Consider the following 17,356-nt stretch of genomic DNA (forward strand, 5'->3'; position numbering starts at 1 on the left):
TTCAGTATTGCCCATGATGAATAATGAATAGGAGATTGAAAAAAGGCATTCTTCTGTAATTTCTTCCCATTATCACATCTAACTATGTTCACTACTGCAGAATTGATATTTCAATACAGCTACCTCTCTCTCTCTCCCCATTACTTATCAGTGTTATAAAATTTATTGTATTTGCACTGCACAAAACTTGTGGAGGTATGTGCATGCACATGTGAAACAATTCATACACATTCTTTGTGGAACCTGGCCTGTAGCTTATTTGTGTGTGTAGTGAACTGTTATTTATTTTGAATTTATCACATTTAAAAGCCCATTTGAGATGCAATGCCTTGGTTGCAGAAGTGATCCAGGGAGTTCACAGCCATGGCTGTTGGATCCAGACGTATGTCTGCTGTATTGAATGTGTGATGTGACCCTATCTTTATCTCTGTAACAGTGGTAAAAACAATACCTGTGCCTAAAATAGTCAGTGAGCAAAATAACTATAAAAGATTTCAGATTATCAAGTAAATTGAAGCACTTAAGTACAGAGGCAATGCATGTGTTTTTTAGCTGAGAGTGTCACTGCTGAAGATGCTGAAGATGAAATAAAGAGCAACACACTATTAATCTGCCTTTATAACATTTGAAAGTGCTGCTCTGTTGTAATATTAGGGCCTTCTGTATCTATAACACGTAAAGGTATGTCTGAGGTTAAACACCTATTTGAAATTAAACTAACACATAAGCCCTTTCTGAACTGAGATTTTAAAATCATTTTAATATCCCAAATGTACCAGCTCTGGACTAAGCCTGAGGGTGTAGTCACACAGAGAATTGGAGTTTATCTGGAGGGGCCTCCCAAGAGCAGTGCTTTGTGTGGAGCCTCCTGGCTTTGAGGAAGGGATTAAAGAAGAGACATTATTCCCAGGATGGCTTTGCCGACACCAGTTGATGAGCAGAAACATGTTTCATAATGGGAAAGCACTCCAAGCTCCTTTAAAACACCTGACAAAGTTACTTTTAATTCTGTGGGAAGTAGGTGGGAGGGATAACTATCCTTAATTGTGAAGTGGATTCCTATGGTGATACAAGGTTACCTAATCTGTGCTTGCCTGAGAAAACAAGATTTATGGTTGTTACCAGACTTAGGCTCAGTTTCCATACTCGCATTTGCTCTGTCTGTTCAGACTTAAGTACATGTAGCAAAATGGATCAAAGACAGGAGAAGGGAGAAGAGGACACCTAGACATTAGCAAAACAGGGATGTGCTAGCCTTGGAGCATTAGCTGTGTTTGCTTGGAGAGATCAGTATCTCTTCAATAGCAGGAAGCTAAATGAGAGCAAGGCTCAAGTCTCTTTTGCTTCCACATGCTCATGTGATGTGACAGCATTCAGGGATGGGAAAAGGCTCTCCATGTGGGTACCTTTGCGAGTGGTTTTGTGTGGTGAGATGGTTGGCAATATCTGTGAATTCTGATGGTGTCATCCAAGGGTTAGGATTATACATGCCTCTTCTCCCCATGTCGGCCTCAAAACTGACCTTGTTGTACCTGATTCTGTGACAGAGGTACAGCAGTAGTTACCCCTGTGTAAATCCTGCATCAGGCTGTTTTCAAGACTCAGAGAGCTGTTTATAGCATGAGATAGAAGTGTGAGATCCAGTCCTGCTTTGCATGATCTGAACTATCAGTGGCCACAGCCAAAGCACAGTCCTGTATGTAAAGACTTTTTTTTTCCCTTTTTTTTCTTACTGTGCAACTGACTAACAAGGACTGCTTGAGTGGTGATCTAAAAACAGGGATGTACACATGGCAGATGCTGTTGGTGAAGTTTGCCTTGGTAGAAGTGTCCCTAGCCCAGAGGCTGGACCAGTCATGTCTCCATAATGTCTGAAAGCCCCTGTAGTTAACAGGAGTCATTCAGTTGAAGTCAGCAGATGTTGTTTTAGCTCTTCAGAGCCCAATGAGCCATCTGCTTTCACAAGCCTTTCCTTGCTAAAATAGAGGTCCACTTTATTTCCTTGGAGCAGGATTTTTCATCCAGTGAGCTGTGATTCCCCCCAGGGCATAGGGGATGACAGTGATGGCAATTGGAGTGGTCATAAGACATGGAAAAGATGGCTAAATATTTAAAGAAAAGATGCCTTGCAGAATGAATGCAGACTATTATAGAGGATTATTGTGATCAGTAAACTTTACTATAACAATAAATAAAAGAATACAAATGTCTTGATATGAAGCAAGGTGATGCTCCCCTAAAAACATAGCACCATTGCAAAAACAGAGGTTTCAAAGATGTGCATATTTAATTCTACAGTAAGGGGTGGGGTGTATGGTGTGCTTCAGGCATGCAAACTTCTTACTGTGACATCCTGATTTCTGCCTGGTTGTCAACTTCCTTAATTCCCTGGGAAAGCAGGTTGGCAGGCTTGCGGCAAAGGTATCCTCTAGTGCCAGAGGAAGAACATTGTGCAGTTCTCTCCGGTCTTCCTTTATCTGCAGTGAATTCATGTATGGGAGAATGTTGGAACACAGTCTTTCTGCAATTAGACACATGTAAATAATGGATTTTCCCTTTTTGTTGCTGTGATCAAAATGCTGAACGTATTCCATATTCTTTCTACCTACAGAACTGTACAAACCCTTTGGTTTGATCCAAAGTATTTCACATAGTGTGAAAAAATTACTGCAGGTTTTTCCTTACCATTTGTCATCTGTTTAATCCTCTGCTCCTTTTCACTTAACTTTTAATGCAAAAAAAAAAAAAAAAGAGCAAGAGAAAAGTAGTGATTTTAAAATTTCAAAATAGAACAATTCTATTTCTTTTTATTCTGTTCCTCTGTTTTTTTACATGGTAAAATTATCACTAGTCTTTGGTACACCAGAAACAATTTTGGTGAGCCTGCTATTCTCTAGAAATTAAGGTGTGTGTTGCTGTCTAGAGTTGTACTTCTCAGAATTTTACCCAGTGTAGATAGTTACTAGTTCACATTTTTTGGAAGTGCTCTGAGGTAATAAGACAAGAAAATCTCTCTTTTCTTTTCAAGTGCTAGCTTTCTTTTTGATGGATAATTTTTACCTGTTGTAGATAGGAAGATTTTTCTCATGCTCTGTAATAACCTGACTTCAGTTAGATGAGATTTGTTTTAAGTATGTTGCACATTTCTTAGCATATATCATGACTCTCTGTGGGAAACAGTTTTTATTTTACAACCACATTTATCTGTTCTGGCAACCTGGTATTACCAATATTTTAAAATTTCTTCGACTTATTTTATGTAGCAGATGCTGAAATACTGAGACAGACTAGAGAAAATGTTGCAATATTTACAAATTGTTTGTAAAAGTATGCTGTTTTATAGCAAATAATTTTGACTAACTATAGAGGAGTAGGCTGTTGATCACTTATAAGAAATACAAGGAATTTATCATACAAGTTTCAGGAATATTTTAGTACTTTTTCTGCTAATGCTGCCAAAATAATTCTAAGAACCTGAGTAAGGTTACTAATGTTTTTAAAGTAATACTTCACAATGAATTTTTTTTTAGATATTGTCTGAGTGTGGCTGATATTGAGTTTATTTAAAGTTATTATGAAACCACTCCAGGCCTCTGGAAGGCAAACAAGGGGAAACAACTCGCATTTTTGCCCACTTTAGAAAAGAATGAGGAAATTTATGTTGCCGAGATTTCATTTAGAATGTCTAATAACTTTCAGTTATTTACAAGTATCTTATAAAGAGGAGATCTGGTTTGCAGGGCTGCAGGCACAAACCTAGTTGCTCAAACTTGTGATAGGAAGGAGACAGTCAGTTTGGTTCCATTTGAGGGAGAAATGAGAGGGCTGGGGTTTTTTTCTTTGTAGTCAAAACTCCTGTTGAAAAATTGGTAGTGGTTGCAAATATAGATGTGAGAGAGCTAAGAAAAACCCTCAGAATTTGAGTTAACTGTGTAAACTTTGTTATATTTTTAGGTATTATTGCAGTGTCATTACAAATATGATCCTTCATAACATTTTTCTGATATTTTTCAATGGATGCTTATGACTGCATCAGAAGACCAGCAGTGTTCTGTTCATATACCTGTTGTCCAAACAGAACCTACCTTATTAATTCCCAGATGTGGAAGGTACTTGGTGCAGGTTGTTAAGTGGTCACAAGGATGAATGCCTGCTTTGAATTCCCTCCCTGCCTCTGCCACCAGAGTTGCTGTGGGATGCCAAGTAAATCACATAAACTGACAGAGTCTCATTTAGTCATTAATCATGTATTGCTGATTTCATGAATGCCCAAACTAAAGCACCTGTGGCCAAAACTTTGATAAAGTGTTCACCACTGCAGTAAGATATAATGGGAACAGTGCTTTAAGTGCAATAAAACTGTTAAATAGACTTGACATTGAGAGGTGTCAAGATAGGCACCCAGAATTACTCTTAGTCTCTCTTTGGTCTCCACTTTCTCACATGAAAATAATAGTCTAACCTAATCTTGCAAAGATTATGAAGAGAGCATTAATAATATTTGCAGGGCAGTAGGTGCCATTGTGGTGAGTGATGAATGATGCACTTATACTGGAAACCTGTTTGCCTTTTGTAGTTATATATTTAGGCCGACTCTGCGGAAAACTTTGTTTTTTCTCTTATGTAAATTACTGTAAAATCAAGATCTTAGGACAGTGGCCAAACAGCCTGTGGGAAAATAAATAAAAATTCGGCATTGTTGTTCTGTCCAATGCAGTTTTAAAGTAACACTACCCACTTGTCTTTTGAAATGCAAGTAGGAAGCAAACAAATTATTGTAAACAAATCTCATGTCTTAATTGTCATTCTGTTTTACTTAATTGTCATTCTGTTTTACTTAAGTTCCTCTTTGGAGCAGAATACAAAAAACTTTATTACTTTTGACTCAAAATCTTCTTATTAACTAAGGAAATAATATAGTCCCTATTTGATGGCTTTGGAAGTGAGATATGGTCAAAATAAGCCCAAACACATTAAAGAAACATCAGTGTGTGAAAGTTAGGGGCTTCAGTTTCAAACTTATAGGTGCCAACCTTTAGACTGAATTCTGGACCAAGCTCCTCACTTTGTGATGGCGCCTAATGTGACCAGAATGTGCCAGGTAGGCAGAGTGTCACAGACTGTTCCCTGTGGTAGCCCTCTGCTGACCAAGAGGGAATTTCTGAGGCCGGGGTAGGTCTGTAGTGGTGTGTCCAAGGTTCTCCATACATTTCATGCTTGGTGGTTGCTGGGTGAAAGGCAGAAGCAAGACCCAGTGTTTGAAGATGGTTGACTGCTTTGACAATATCTATTGCCTCAAAGCCCCTGAGAGACCTGGACAAAGGTGTGGGTAGTTTCTGAACTGTGTTCCAGCTTACAGGTGACCTTGGTGTGAGCCATGGAGGCCTGGCAGTCCAGAGCTATTCTGGGCAGGCAGAGGGGCACATAGCGAAACTTTATGGGCAAAATAAAACTACATTCAGCATTAGGCAGGAGACAAATGAGAGTTTGCAGCATTGCAGCTTTTGTACCTTGGCTCCATCTCAGACACCATTAAATGCCTTTTCTATATTTGCCAGGAGACATTCATTGTAATGCAGTAAGTTGAACCTTGATTTTTCTTCTGTTTCCTTATTATTTTCTTCCCTTCTGTTGTCTTCTTTCTTATTATGGACAGATTTGGCCACTGTCAAATTGAATGATTTTTTGCATACTTGGTTGACTCTTCTTTTCCCTAATTTGCTGATACAGTCAACTGTGCCAGTAAAGCAATTATGCAAAATTGTGTATAAAGGTTTAATGATACAAAACAGTGTTCATCACAAATCTAATTGTGATTCTTAACATCCTTCCATAAACTCTGTGGTTAATACGTGTTTTGTTTTAAAACCTGTATTTAGTTTAGTAGATAAGGGAACATTTCAATGTACACGTTACTGTTAACTTTGAAAGGAAGTAATAAATAAAAATAGTATTTGGAGGAGTGCAGATGATGATCTATGTGCTTTCAGGTAGTGATTATAAGGAGTCTGCTTTATTACATATCTCATCAGGTTACACCATTACCTATTTTATGTTATGAATGATAACTATATGGTTGATTGTACATTGAGTCTAATACAACACAAAGATTAAATATGAAGATGGACATTGTAATGAAGCAAATAATGTGTCTCCATACTGAAACTCAAGAGGCAGTGGGTTTAAAGAGAATTGCAGGTACACTGTACTTAGGCTTGATATCTGGTTTCCACTTGGATAGCTGAACTAGCTATCCAGGCTAGTTCAGGATAGCTTCAGAAAAAGAGCAGTAAAGCAATACTTGGTAATACTTTCACTGAAGCCAAAAATCCCATTGGCTTTTCTTAATCCAGAGTAGAGCATTTAGAAACATTCCAAAGCTGGTATTTCTCCTTCATGTTTGCATTGATACTTTCTGATTTCTGCACTACTGCTTTCCTTGGGAGCCCTGGCTGGGATTTAATCCTACCACAGAAAGTACTGGCGAGTCAGATATTATTATTAGGATTGACCTTTGGGACAGTCTCATTTACATCAGGTCATTATGAGCTGCGGGGAGAGACCTTCTGTCACAGTCACTAGAGACAAAGGACATGCTGCTTCCATCAGGCAGGGTATGAGGAGAGAGAAGAAAAAGTGGTTCTCCTTTCTGTCCCCATCTCGATTAGCAGTTGTAGGCTCTGTGTCATCTTTGCATGAAGGAATTGCTACAGACTGTAAGGACAAGGAAGAAGTAATAACCTGGCAGTAATTTCTGCTATGTCCCTAATCAGGGTCACACTTGAATGCTGAATTATGAAGGTGAGTTCTGTTCACTTGGTTCACTCCAGGTATTAAAATGTGTGAGCTGTGTTGTACTGAACAGAGCAGTCTGTGGCTTATACAAACAGCTTTAATTTACTGCTTTCTGGAAACAGAAGCCTGAAGCAGTCATGGAGGTTTCAGGAATGTTAATTGTTTGTGTACATGAATGAGCTTAGAAATGGTCGTTTTTGCAGTCTTCCCATAGCTCATCGAGGGTAACAGTGTCACTGCTGGAGAGGAGAAAAGAGAACGATTATTTTTTTTCTTCACAGTCTACTAATATTTCCAGGGCTTGATATAATGTGCCTTTAACAAACCATGAACTTCTCTCCTACTGAGTCACTGCATCCTGCCTACATTCAGTGTAGGCAGAGAACCATTATACTAATCCACTCTTCCATCATATCTCTAACAAACACATGTATTTTCTTCGAATATTTATTTTGATACAAGGAGTGCAAGTTTTTTACTTGGCAACACAAATAAGTAGGAGATTGTGACTTCTGAACTTTGTAACTTTAATTGTGGTAGTTCTGGTTTTCAACTATGATATGATTTGACAAATGTATGACAATCATATTTGGCTTTAAGGGAATAATCCTGCCACCTTATAGCAACCATAGAGTAATTAATTCACCTCTTCTGGTAGGATAGGTGTAAAAGGCAGATGCTGAAATTGGACTTTTGCTTTGTTTTTTAACAGGTACGATTATATGCAAGGCCTGATGCAATCCGAAGAGGATCAGGGGACTATGCTCTAAATATTACAAGGAGACTCATTGAGTTTTATGAAGATTATTTTAAAGTGCCCTATTCCCTGCCAAAATTGGGTAAGATTTCCCAAAGAATGTGAAGTTAACCCAGAAATGAGGGATTAAGTCAGCTAAAGGAATGTAATGTATTGGATTTCAAGTTAAATGTTTGGGTTAATTTAGGAGGATCAGTAAGTAAGAAATTTTTCCTTGCGGAGGAAGGGAAACCAAAATATGCTTTCTCCAACCTGGAAATGAAAGGAGCAGGAAGCAGTCAGTATTTACATTTGTTAGACAATGGGTAGAGAACCTGAGACCTTTCACTGATAAGTGGGCTCAGTTTTTCTTTGTTTTTTTTGATGTTGTCAGTTTTGGTCCTTACTCCTCTGAGATAGCCACTGGAAGATGTTTGTTCTGTAATACTTGTACCTTGGTGCCTTAGCCTTAAATGGGGAACAGAAGTGAAAATATTTGTGGAAACTGGCAACCTGTAGCAGTGCAAGACTGTGGGCCTGTTTTTTTTCTTTTTTGATTCTATGGCTTATATGGCTCATTAATAATGATTAGTAGAGAAGCTTATTGTCTTGTTGTTTGTTGAAAAAAGTGCTGTGATTTTGTTTTACTGTGATCTTTTAAATGTAAACCCCATAAATTTATATTATTTTTAAAATATAGCTTATTCTCATCCTCCCTTTCACCACAATCAGTTGGTCTCCTACTCGTTTAAATACTTTCCACAGTATTACACCCTCCCTCCTTTGGAGCATGTTTGATAAAGATTCAGAAGAGCCTGTTGCTCAGCAGCAGGAAGAGAGCATGTATTTGATCAGAAGTATTAGAGCTGGAACCACAGGTGATCCTCCCAGGAAGTCAGGGTTTATTTCATTAAATCCCTTACCTGCTGAGTAGGTTTATTGGACTTACAGCTAATGGTGTAGGAGATAGATAATGTAATTGATGTTTCTAGATGAGGGTATTGATGAATATTTTTCTAAGTATGTTGTGGCATTTATTTCTTGGTGTCTTTTAATAACAGGTTACAGGCATAAGGCCTATTTAGATATACACAAATTTTCTGTGTATACTTTCATTTATGTCTTCAAACATATTAACAAAGCTTTGTAAAGGATATACTAGGCTTACAGGGGGCATAAATTCAGAGGGAGAAAATATAATCAAGAACTTGTTGAATAGAAAAGATGAACATAGAATGGTTTTGGTTGGAAGGGATCTTAAAGGTCATCTAAACATCCAAACATCATTACTTCAGGTAGTTTATTGAGAATGCCAGCTGGCAGCAGTGCTAGTAACTGTATCTGCTTCGGAGTATCTTTCGGAACCGTAGCATATGGTCTTCAAAACCAACATGCTATATCCATTGTCATTGTGCTGTGGCATATCTTTTAAAAATATCTAATTGTAAGTGAATATATTCCAGTTTGGATCTTTTTGGAACAGAACAGGAAGAACAGTCACATGTAAAGTTGTATTTTTTCATCAAATATTTGCAGTAAAATTGTTAATAGGAAATATTATGCGAAGACTTTAGCCATTCAGTAGTGGTACAAGAAAATAATTACTATAGAGAATAATTTTTTATAATATAGTAAGGTTGAATTTATTTAATGTAAATATAGGAAGAAAAATTTCTTAACTCAGTGATGTAAATATTTTTAAGAATTTTATTTGCATATTAATACAGGTATATTTGTTCCAGTTCAACCAAACACTGATTACTATGTTTAAGAATGCACTGGTGTCTTTAACCTGAAAAAATGCTGAATTTTTATTTTTGCTTTAAACTTGTAAAAAAAAAATCAAAGTTTAGAAATTAGGGACAGTAGTCTGATGGGTGAATAGAAGGACTAAAAATGATAATAATGTCATCTGTCTATGATAGGGATTTTGCAGTAGTATTGAAGAATTTCCCAACTGAAAAGACAAAAGAGCATTAATGACAGCAATGGAAAAAGCATGTGCATCAGGTAGATGTGTTGATACTAAAAATGCGCCTGGGCTCTCCAAAAGCTTAGGACTCATCTGATTTACTGCTGTCAGCACTGCAAAGGATTGAGTACTTTATTATGGTTTTAAGAAAAATGAGCATGTTTTCTTCAGCAGGGCATTTCAGAAGTCTTTAATTTCACTTCTAAATGTGAAAGTGGGAGTGAAAAATGAGGAATGTACTTTGGAAAGCTTTTTAATGTCAACAATTTTATGGAAAATGTTCTGTTTCAAACAGATTTAAAAAAAATGTTTCACGTACTTTCAGTTCTAACAAGAAGAAACTTAACCAAATGTAATTATTTTTGTTGAAAGTGCAGTTTATATTTACAAAATAATTTTGTTGAAATACTGACCAGTTGACTACGGAGGTGCTGTACTGGCTATTGGGTGATACATTTTTGGTGTCGGTGCTGTCTGTGGGGCTGTCTGTGTTTTAGAGTTGGAACTACAGGTGGTTCTCCCTGGACAAGGGACCTGCCACCCACAAAGCACTTTGTCATCTGTGTGGTCATCCATTTGAGCTCTCTATATGGTAGGAGTATCTGAGGACATTTAGGCTCTTTAGATGTATCAGGAAGGTCTCTCTTCATTTTTTCTCTTCTGAGTCATTGGGGTCCATTTCCAAGGCATTTGAAACTAGTGCTCCTTACTTGAGTTTGTAATACATCAGCCCGTGTTCTCTACAGGAACCAATTCCTCCTGTTGCTCTTGAATACCTCACTGGTGGTGACCAGGGTTTTTTCCTGTGCTTGCATGCAATCAGATGGCTGTGGCTAAGGTTTTTTACATCCTATATGATCTGTACTGCCTTCTGAATGCACTGGAGAAGTAGATTTGTTTTCCCATTGATATGAATTCTGGTAATGAATATGAATTGGGAATTTCTCTGACTGGAATTAACAATTTCCGCAGTTAAAAGTTCTACATAGCATGTAGCTTTTTTTTCTATTCTCCAGTTCATACTCTGAACTGGAAGGTGCTTGTGTAAGGTTTTAAACCAATAATTTGTATATGAATTTCATTTATGAAAAATAAATCGTGTCTTTTAAACAAAACCTAGATTTTCCCAAGACTATAATACTATCATTGTAAACATTGGTTAACGTGGTGCAGGCTAAACTATGGAATTTTATTTGATCTAAAAAGATATGCAGAAGGATTTTTAATTATATTCTTATGACTAGTGAATACAAAATATTTCTGTATTTATGTGACATAGTTGTTTTTAATCCTGTTTGCATTGCACGAAAAACTGCTTTGTATGCATAGAGCTTTTCCTTATGAGGGTCTTTAGACTGGAGAGGTCTTGAATTTTTCCCCCTGAAGCCCTGACCAGTTAATGTTTTGAAGTGCACAGAGCTTAGAAATTTAAAAAGAAAAAAAAAAAAACCCAAACAAACAGAAAAACCACCTTAAAAGAGAGGTTTCAAAGGTCAGAGTCACACTATGGGGAATGAAAATATAATCAAGCCCTCTTGCTATGTGGACAGCTGTGATTCTTTAGTTGTAAATGGTTTGAGGTGGAGGGGCTGACTGATTTTTCCAACCGAGACTCCACTTCATGAGGGGTCACATGAGCGTGGAGTAGAGAGACAGAATCCCCTTCCCCCCCTCCCTCACCCCACTGGTCACACTGCTTTTGATACAGCCCAGATTGGCTCCTGTCCAGCCTCTCCTCCACCAACACCCCTAAGTGAAATATATTTTCTGACTTCTGAAAGTATTTTTCTCTAGATTTGCTGTATAGTAAACTTGGTAGTTCCATCTGATATATTTTATGTGGTTATTGTTTAGTGGGATTTTTTTCCTTTAGAGTTGTAGTTGAGGTACTAATTACGTACTTCATACAAAAATTTTATGGTTTTTTTCATTATGCTGCATAAAACACTTTGATATTGTGAATGCAAGGTCTCAGAAGATGATTTTCAAAGGGATTTAGTGAACATGCTGCACAATGGAAGACTAGATTTGACCATTAACATTTGCTCATGCAGTATTTTGGGAGGATTCAGTTTTTAAAGTATGTCACTGAAGAATTTAAACTCTTTCTTATGAGATAGAAAATAACTCAGGCATTAGAATGAAGAAGTTCAGCAGGGGAATGTTTCCGTTCTGATTTTAAAGAGAAACTCATGTACCTCTGTTCCATTCCCTGATGGTTGACAGTGAACATTTTGGTGAGAGAGAACTGCTGCTGCCTCATGCAGTGTGAGTCATTGCAGGCCAGAGAAAATGTGTTGAGATGTTGTTATGTTAGCCAGCTGACTTGCTGGGAGCGCTAGTGATTAACTGTTCCTTTTGATTTAAGTGCTTAAGTACTATTAGCTTGACTCTTGGACATGCTCCTGACCTATTCATTGCAATGTTGCCTTCTGCCCTACTTGATGATGATGAAGATGATCTTCCATCATCTTCATCAGCACTTCTTGTGCTACTGCTTTCTTTCCCTTTGTTCGTCCTTCCTTCTGTCTCTGCTGCTCTTTGTAGGGTGAACCTCTACGTTGTTACCTGCATTCTCTGCTAAAGTTATGCTAAATGTTTCACAATTATACCCTCATGCTTTCTGTCTAGCAAGGCAAGGCTTCCTGCTGCCTGACCAGCTCTGAACTGGAATTATTGTACAACACCAAGTATGATAGCTTGTTTTTTCTTCTCTGTCTATAAAATTAAAGCATTAATTAGTATAGCAGGCACTAAAAACTTGATTCATGTGCCCAAACAGAGTTAACTGGTACTGTTAAATGCCATGGGGTATCGTGAAAGCTCTTAGCTAATGTCCTGCTGGCTTTCAGATGAAATTCTATTGGGCCATGACTGGCCCATACCTGACAGTTTAACATGGATTTATTGCCTTTTAATAGCTTTGAAAATATCAGTTAGGGCTATCACCCATGTTTAGGCATCACAGTTGAAGCCTGCTATTTTCTTCGACCAACTACTTGAAGAAAGCATAATGCTTCTGCACATGGAGGACTATTTGTCAATACAGATCATTCCTACACAGAGAAACTGTGTCACTTAGTCCCTTTGGGGTGTGGTTTTGGCATGTGAGGGCTTTTTTATTCCCCCCCCCCCTTTTTTAAATTTCTCAGCTGTGAGCACTTCAAAACAGAAACTGGTCAGGACACCAGGGTGAAAAATTTCAGCTCCAGCCATAGGGAAAAGCAATGTGTTTTCTCAGAACAATGCACTGATATAGAAGAGGAACTGTGAATTACTAAACTGAAACAAACCACGTAGGAAATCAATCCATAGTATAATGTTAACAAAGAAGGGAAAAAATAGTCATCACTTACAACTTACTATATTGCTCTAAACTATTTCAAATGATAAACTAATTATTTCCATTAGTGAGTTTAATATGGCTCACAATGGGCATTCGAACAGGTTTGGAAGTTTGTTAAGGGGTACCTGATCTCTCTCTGTTGCATTAGTGTAGCAAGTGTGATACTGTTTGCAAGAGATGGGAAAAGTTACATATAGGAATAAAGTAGCCTTATATAGAATAAAGATGAATGGGCCCTGGTGGAAATAATCCTGTCCTGAATGGAATGTTTTCATTATGTTGTGGTTTCCCTTCCCTCTTAACTGTGACACGAATAGAAGCCATACCTCTCAGATAAGGAAAGTGTCCAGGAGTATTATTGCCAGTAGCAATTCAGTCATCCCAGAGTAAAAAGAAGGTGACTCAGTCTGACAGTGTCCCCACTGGCTACTTGGCTAAATCAGCTTGGTTTTTAAATGAGTAATCAAAAAAAAAGAGAAAAAAAGAAAAAAAACAACACCTGAGAGTGATGCTATTATGAGAGGGTAATAGCATGTGGGATTGTGGGAGATTCCCTGGAAATGTCAGGGCTGTTTTTGAGCCAGGAGAATCCTTCATCTGAATGTAAATAGATTTTTCCCAAGCTACTCTTCAGTATGTGTAATTTGAACAGTTAGTACCAGTGAAGAAGTGGGTGCACTGAATTTCAGCAGTGTCTATTCTTAGTTCTCTACCTTGTGAAAAACACAGATGCCTTCAGAAAATGATACATTTTATGGTGAGTTAGGAAAATTTTGGCTGAGAAGGTACCAGTAAAGGTATCTCTTTTGGCTACACAGAGAGGAGGCTAATCTGGATAGTTTAAATTTGATCTCTGATTTTTAGATTGATAAAAGATGAAGTGAATACTTCTGTAGGATTTATGAAATGGAGTAAGATCTTGGACACACAGAAACCCCATAGAAATTATGGGAATCACCAGAAAACTGTTTAAACTTCTACCTGGTATGAGATGGTTAAATGCCTAAAAAGCACATGAATCCAAAATGCTTTTTACATAGCTGTGACTGGAGTAGTTTTCATTATAGTTCCTTTCACTTGCCTGAGCAGAGCTCTCATACCTGATTGACCATGTCCAGCTCTTGAACTAATTTTATTTTTAAGAGAGGCTACAGAAAAATTTTAATAACCTGTTGGAGAGTCAAGAGGGTTCATCAGAGACTGACCAGTAGTTGAGATCTTTTATACCAGTAACTGTAGCTTTAGTTTAAAGGAGTACAGCTTAGTTTAAAGGAAAAACTTAGGTCTTTGGTCCACAATGAACTTCATGTTTGTATAGGCATTATGAATGGTAGTTTTTATTATAGGACAGGGTCTATATGTCATTAGGATACTGTGCATGGTGTGACACTATGAAAGTTGCCATGCAAAGCTCAGAGCTACGTGGCAGGAAAACAAATACAAAAGGGTTTGGATAAAAGATAAATTATATCACTGAGGATACTGTGGTAGATTTAGATGGTGCTCAAGAAAAGGGATGTGTGAATCCTTGGGCAGTGTTCAGGAAGATTGGATTGCAGTAGAATCTGCTAAACCATGATTTTTTTTTCTTTTGAAAATTGTACCTATAGCATTTAGTTTGAATGAAGTAGGTAATGCTGTTGATCTACATCAATTAGAATACCGAGGAGAAAGTAATGGCCTTTTCTCTCAAAATTGAGGTAGAAACCTGACACCATCTATTTCTAAATAAGATGGAAGTGTTACACAATCTACTCAAGTATGTTGTCCTGGGGTGGAAAAGGAAATGGCTGTTGTTGACTTACTGAAACATGTAGTCCCCCTATGCAGTCTTATATACTGGGCATTATTTAAACAGCACCTTCAAGAGAACTGTATATTTACAAACAGAGCTAATGGAATAGTATGTAATGGACTAATGTGTTCATAATGAGAGTATTTTAGTAAATATGAAAGTTTACAGCTGACTTGCTTATGTGTAATTTTGATTCATAGTCATATGACAAACTTGAAATGATTTCAAGTTCAATTCATTAAGGTTCTGGTTTTCATTTAACCTTGCAGTTTCAAATGGAAGGAGGGTGAACAAGGATACTATGGTGACTCCTGTTTTTCTGTCTTAGCATGTGAAGTAGAAGATGTCCTGAAGAGTGAAACTCAGCAAAATCAAAGTGTTGCGCTGGTGAGAAAAAAAAACCAAAAAGGCAGATTATAGGACTGTCCACATCAAACACTGACACAGTTCACTCAGACTTTTTGTTTAACATGTGCAGTTTGAGTACAGGTCAATTCCATTATTTTTTTAAGAATTTTTAGTGTGAATTGATTGAGACAGGTAGTTTTACATACTTCAGTAGCAACAGCAGCAATAACCTCCACTAGTATTTTCTTCTCATTCAGGATTGTGGTTTTTGGCCTCCCACATTTGATTTGAAAAGTGAAGACAGCTCAGTGTCTGGCCGGACTCAGAAACAAGTTCAAATGAGTCTAAGAGGAAATAAAAATCAATACAATGGAATCTGTTTTTCCATTCCTGTCTGAAAATGTGTTCTGTACCAGTTTTAGCCCTAGTGTTTTGCTTGCTGAACCCTGTGGTTACTGTATTGGATCTCCAGCCCTGGAAGAGGTAATGTTATGATAATGTCTTTTTTCAGAAGTCTGTTCAGAGTTGTGTTTCAGAAGCACAATTTTATTTAGCCTGAAAGTTGTATTATATCCTATTTCCTTGGTCAAGACAGGCAAGAAAGCCTTAAAAGATATTTGTCCTGCATCTCTCGCTCACAGGAGGCACTTAGAGTTGTTGGGGTTTGCATAACTCCTTGCCTGCCTTCCTTTAGGGGGTAAGCCTGCTGTTTGAGGAGTTAGCAAACTGATTAAGGATGTTTAATTTCAGAGCTAATCTGTACCTTCTGTCACTTATTCAAAGTCTCTGAATGGCTGAGATGAAAACTTCCATGCAGAAAGACTAAAAGAAGATTTTAACAATACTTGTGTTGTGTTGTTCCTTTTGCATAGGTAGCAATTTTTTTTCACAGCAATTTCAAAAGTCCTGCCATCAGTTTCAGGCTGGCTATTAGGACCTTTAGGAGGTGTGAATTACCTTAGGAGACCTTAGGAGTGTGTGAATTTATTTATTTTTCATATCAGTATCATTGCTAAAAGTGAGCGAGAAGAAGAACAATCGGTTTTGGTTTTTTGTTTTCTTTTTTTTTTCCCCTGCAGCACTGAAGAAGTGTTCCTGTTAACTCTCCATGTTTTCAGTTTTAGGATTGTGCTTCTTTGGGGTAGTTCGTTATGCTCTGCAGATGGTATTGTGACAAAGTTCACTTTCCATTAGATGCTGATTTGAGGGCAGCAAATATATTACATTGAGAAACAGAAATTTCACTAGGCAAAACTGATGATGAAGCACTTTGCCCACTGCCTCACTGAAACTGATTTGTATTTGGCTTTGCTTATTTTCTTTTGTTTGTTTTGAAATAAGAATCGATGTATTCTAAAATGTTATCCATTCAGACATAATGAAATGCCAACATCATGAAAACTCTGTAATTTTCCCTACTAAGAGCATTCTTCTTCACTATGAACCTTGTGCCATAAAGAAAATAGATGAGGGAAGTACACGCACACACAGACAGAGTAACTCAAAATAATATAATTAATGTTCTTCCTACTAAATCTAAAAGGTATGCATCACTGATGCAGTGAGAGTTGGAAAAAAGTTACCACTTACTCCAAATATCCTGAGTATTAGACACAGCTAAAAATCTTTATGTAGATGTTTGAAAATGAGCTTTCACATCTTATTTATGAACTGTAAAAAAACCCTATAGATACAGATGTAAAGAAGATAGATACATTTTCATGTATCAGCACAGAGCACACAAAGTTTCTTTCAAGAGATTATTACAGTGTCTTGAAAAGATTGTAACACATTAAAGTGGGATTTAAGTAGGGCAGAGGTTTCAGTTCATACAAAAGATGTAAGAAAGTGTATAGCTACTGAGCTGAATAAACCTATTGCTGCTGGCTAGATTCTGCTGGCTTAGTTATAAACCTTCCACCTGTACTAGCTAGTTTCTGTAAGCTACTGAAATTCAAAGGGATATATGTGCTCACCTTTTATTGCTTTTGCTAAGGATATTGTAACTGAAAAATATCCTAACACAATGAATTATGCTACTTTTGCAGTTCCATGCCTGAAGCAACTTAATTTTTACATTATGGAAACCCATGATTTTCAGTGTAACAATGAAAATATTAAGATGGCTGAACAACTTTAAATTAAACAAGTGAATTACCATTGTGCGTTTTCCCCTTGCCCCACCTTGCTTCCTGGGTGCTAGCAAGCTTCTTAAAATGGTATATGGACATTGAAAGAATCACTAAATTAAAATTTGGTGGAGATCTTTGGTAGGTACTGCTAAACTTGCTTTCTCTGTTCTCTCTTGTTGTATGTGAATTCTCCTTTTATTCTAATTTATTTATTTGCCATCTGCTTATGTAT

At 37.3% G+C, this 17,356-nt stretch overlaps 1 protein-coding gene across 1 annotated transcript in view; it reads left to right on the forward strand.

Annotated features, from left to right (window-relative positions):
• The window catches only part of TRHDE (thyrotropin releasing hormone degrading enzyme), a 202,624-nt gene that overhangs the window by 31,591 nt on the left and 153,677 nt on the right, over positions 1 to 17,356 (forward strand). The window contains exon 3 of the mRNA XM_054271588.1: positions 7,508 to 7,634. Within this exon, the coding sequence (XP_054127563.1) occupies positions 7,508 to 7,634 (127 nt within the window). The remainder of the gene's footprint in view (positions 1 to 7,507; positions 7,635 to 17,356) is intronic.

Source organism: Melozone crissalis, unplaced genomic scaffold, assembly GCF_028551555.1.
Source record: "Melozone crissalis strain CALT ecotype California unplaced genomic scaffold, PUWL_Pcris_2 ptg000004l_1, whole genome shotgun sequence".
NCBI classification, from domain to species: Eukaryota; Metazoa; Chordata; class Aves; order Passeriformes; family Passerellidae; genus Melozone; species Melozone crissalis.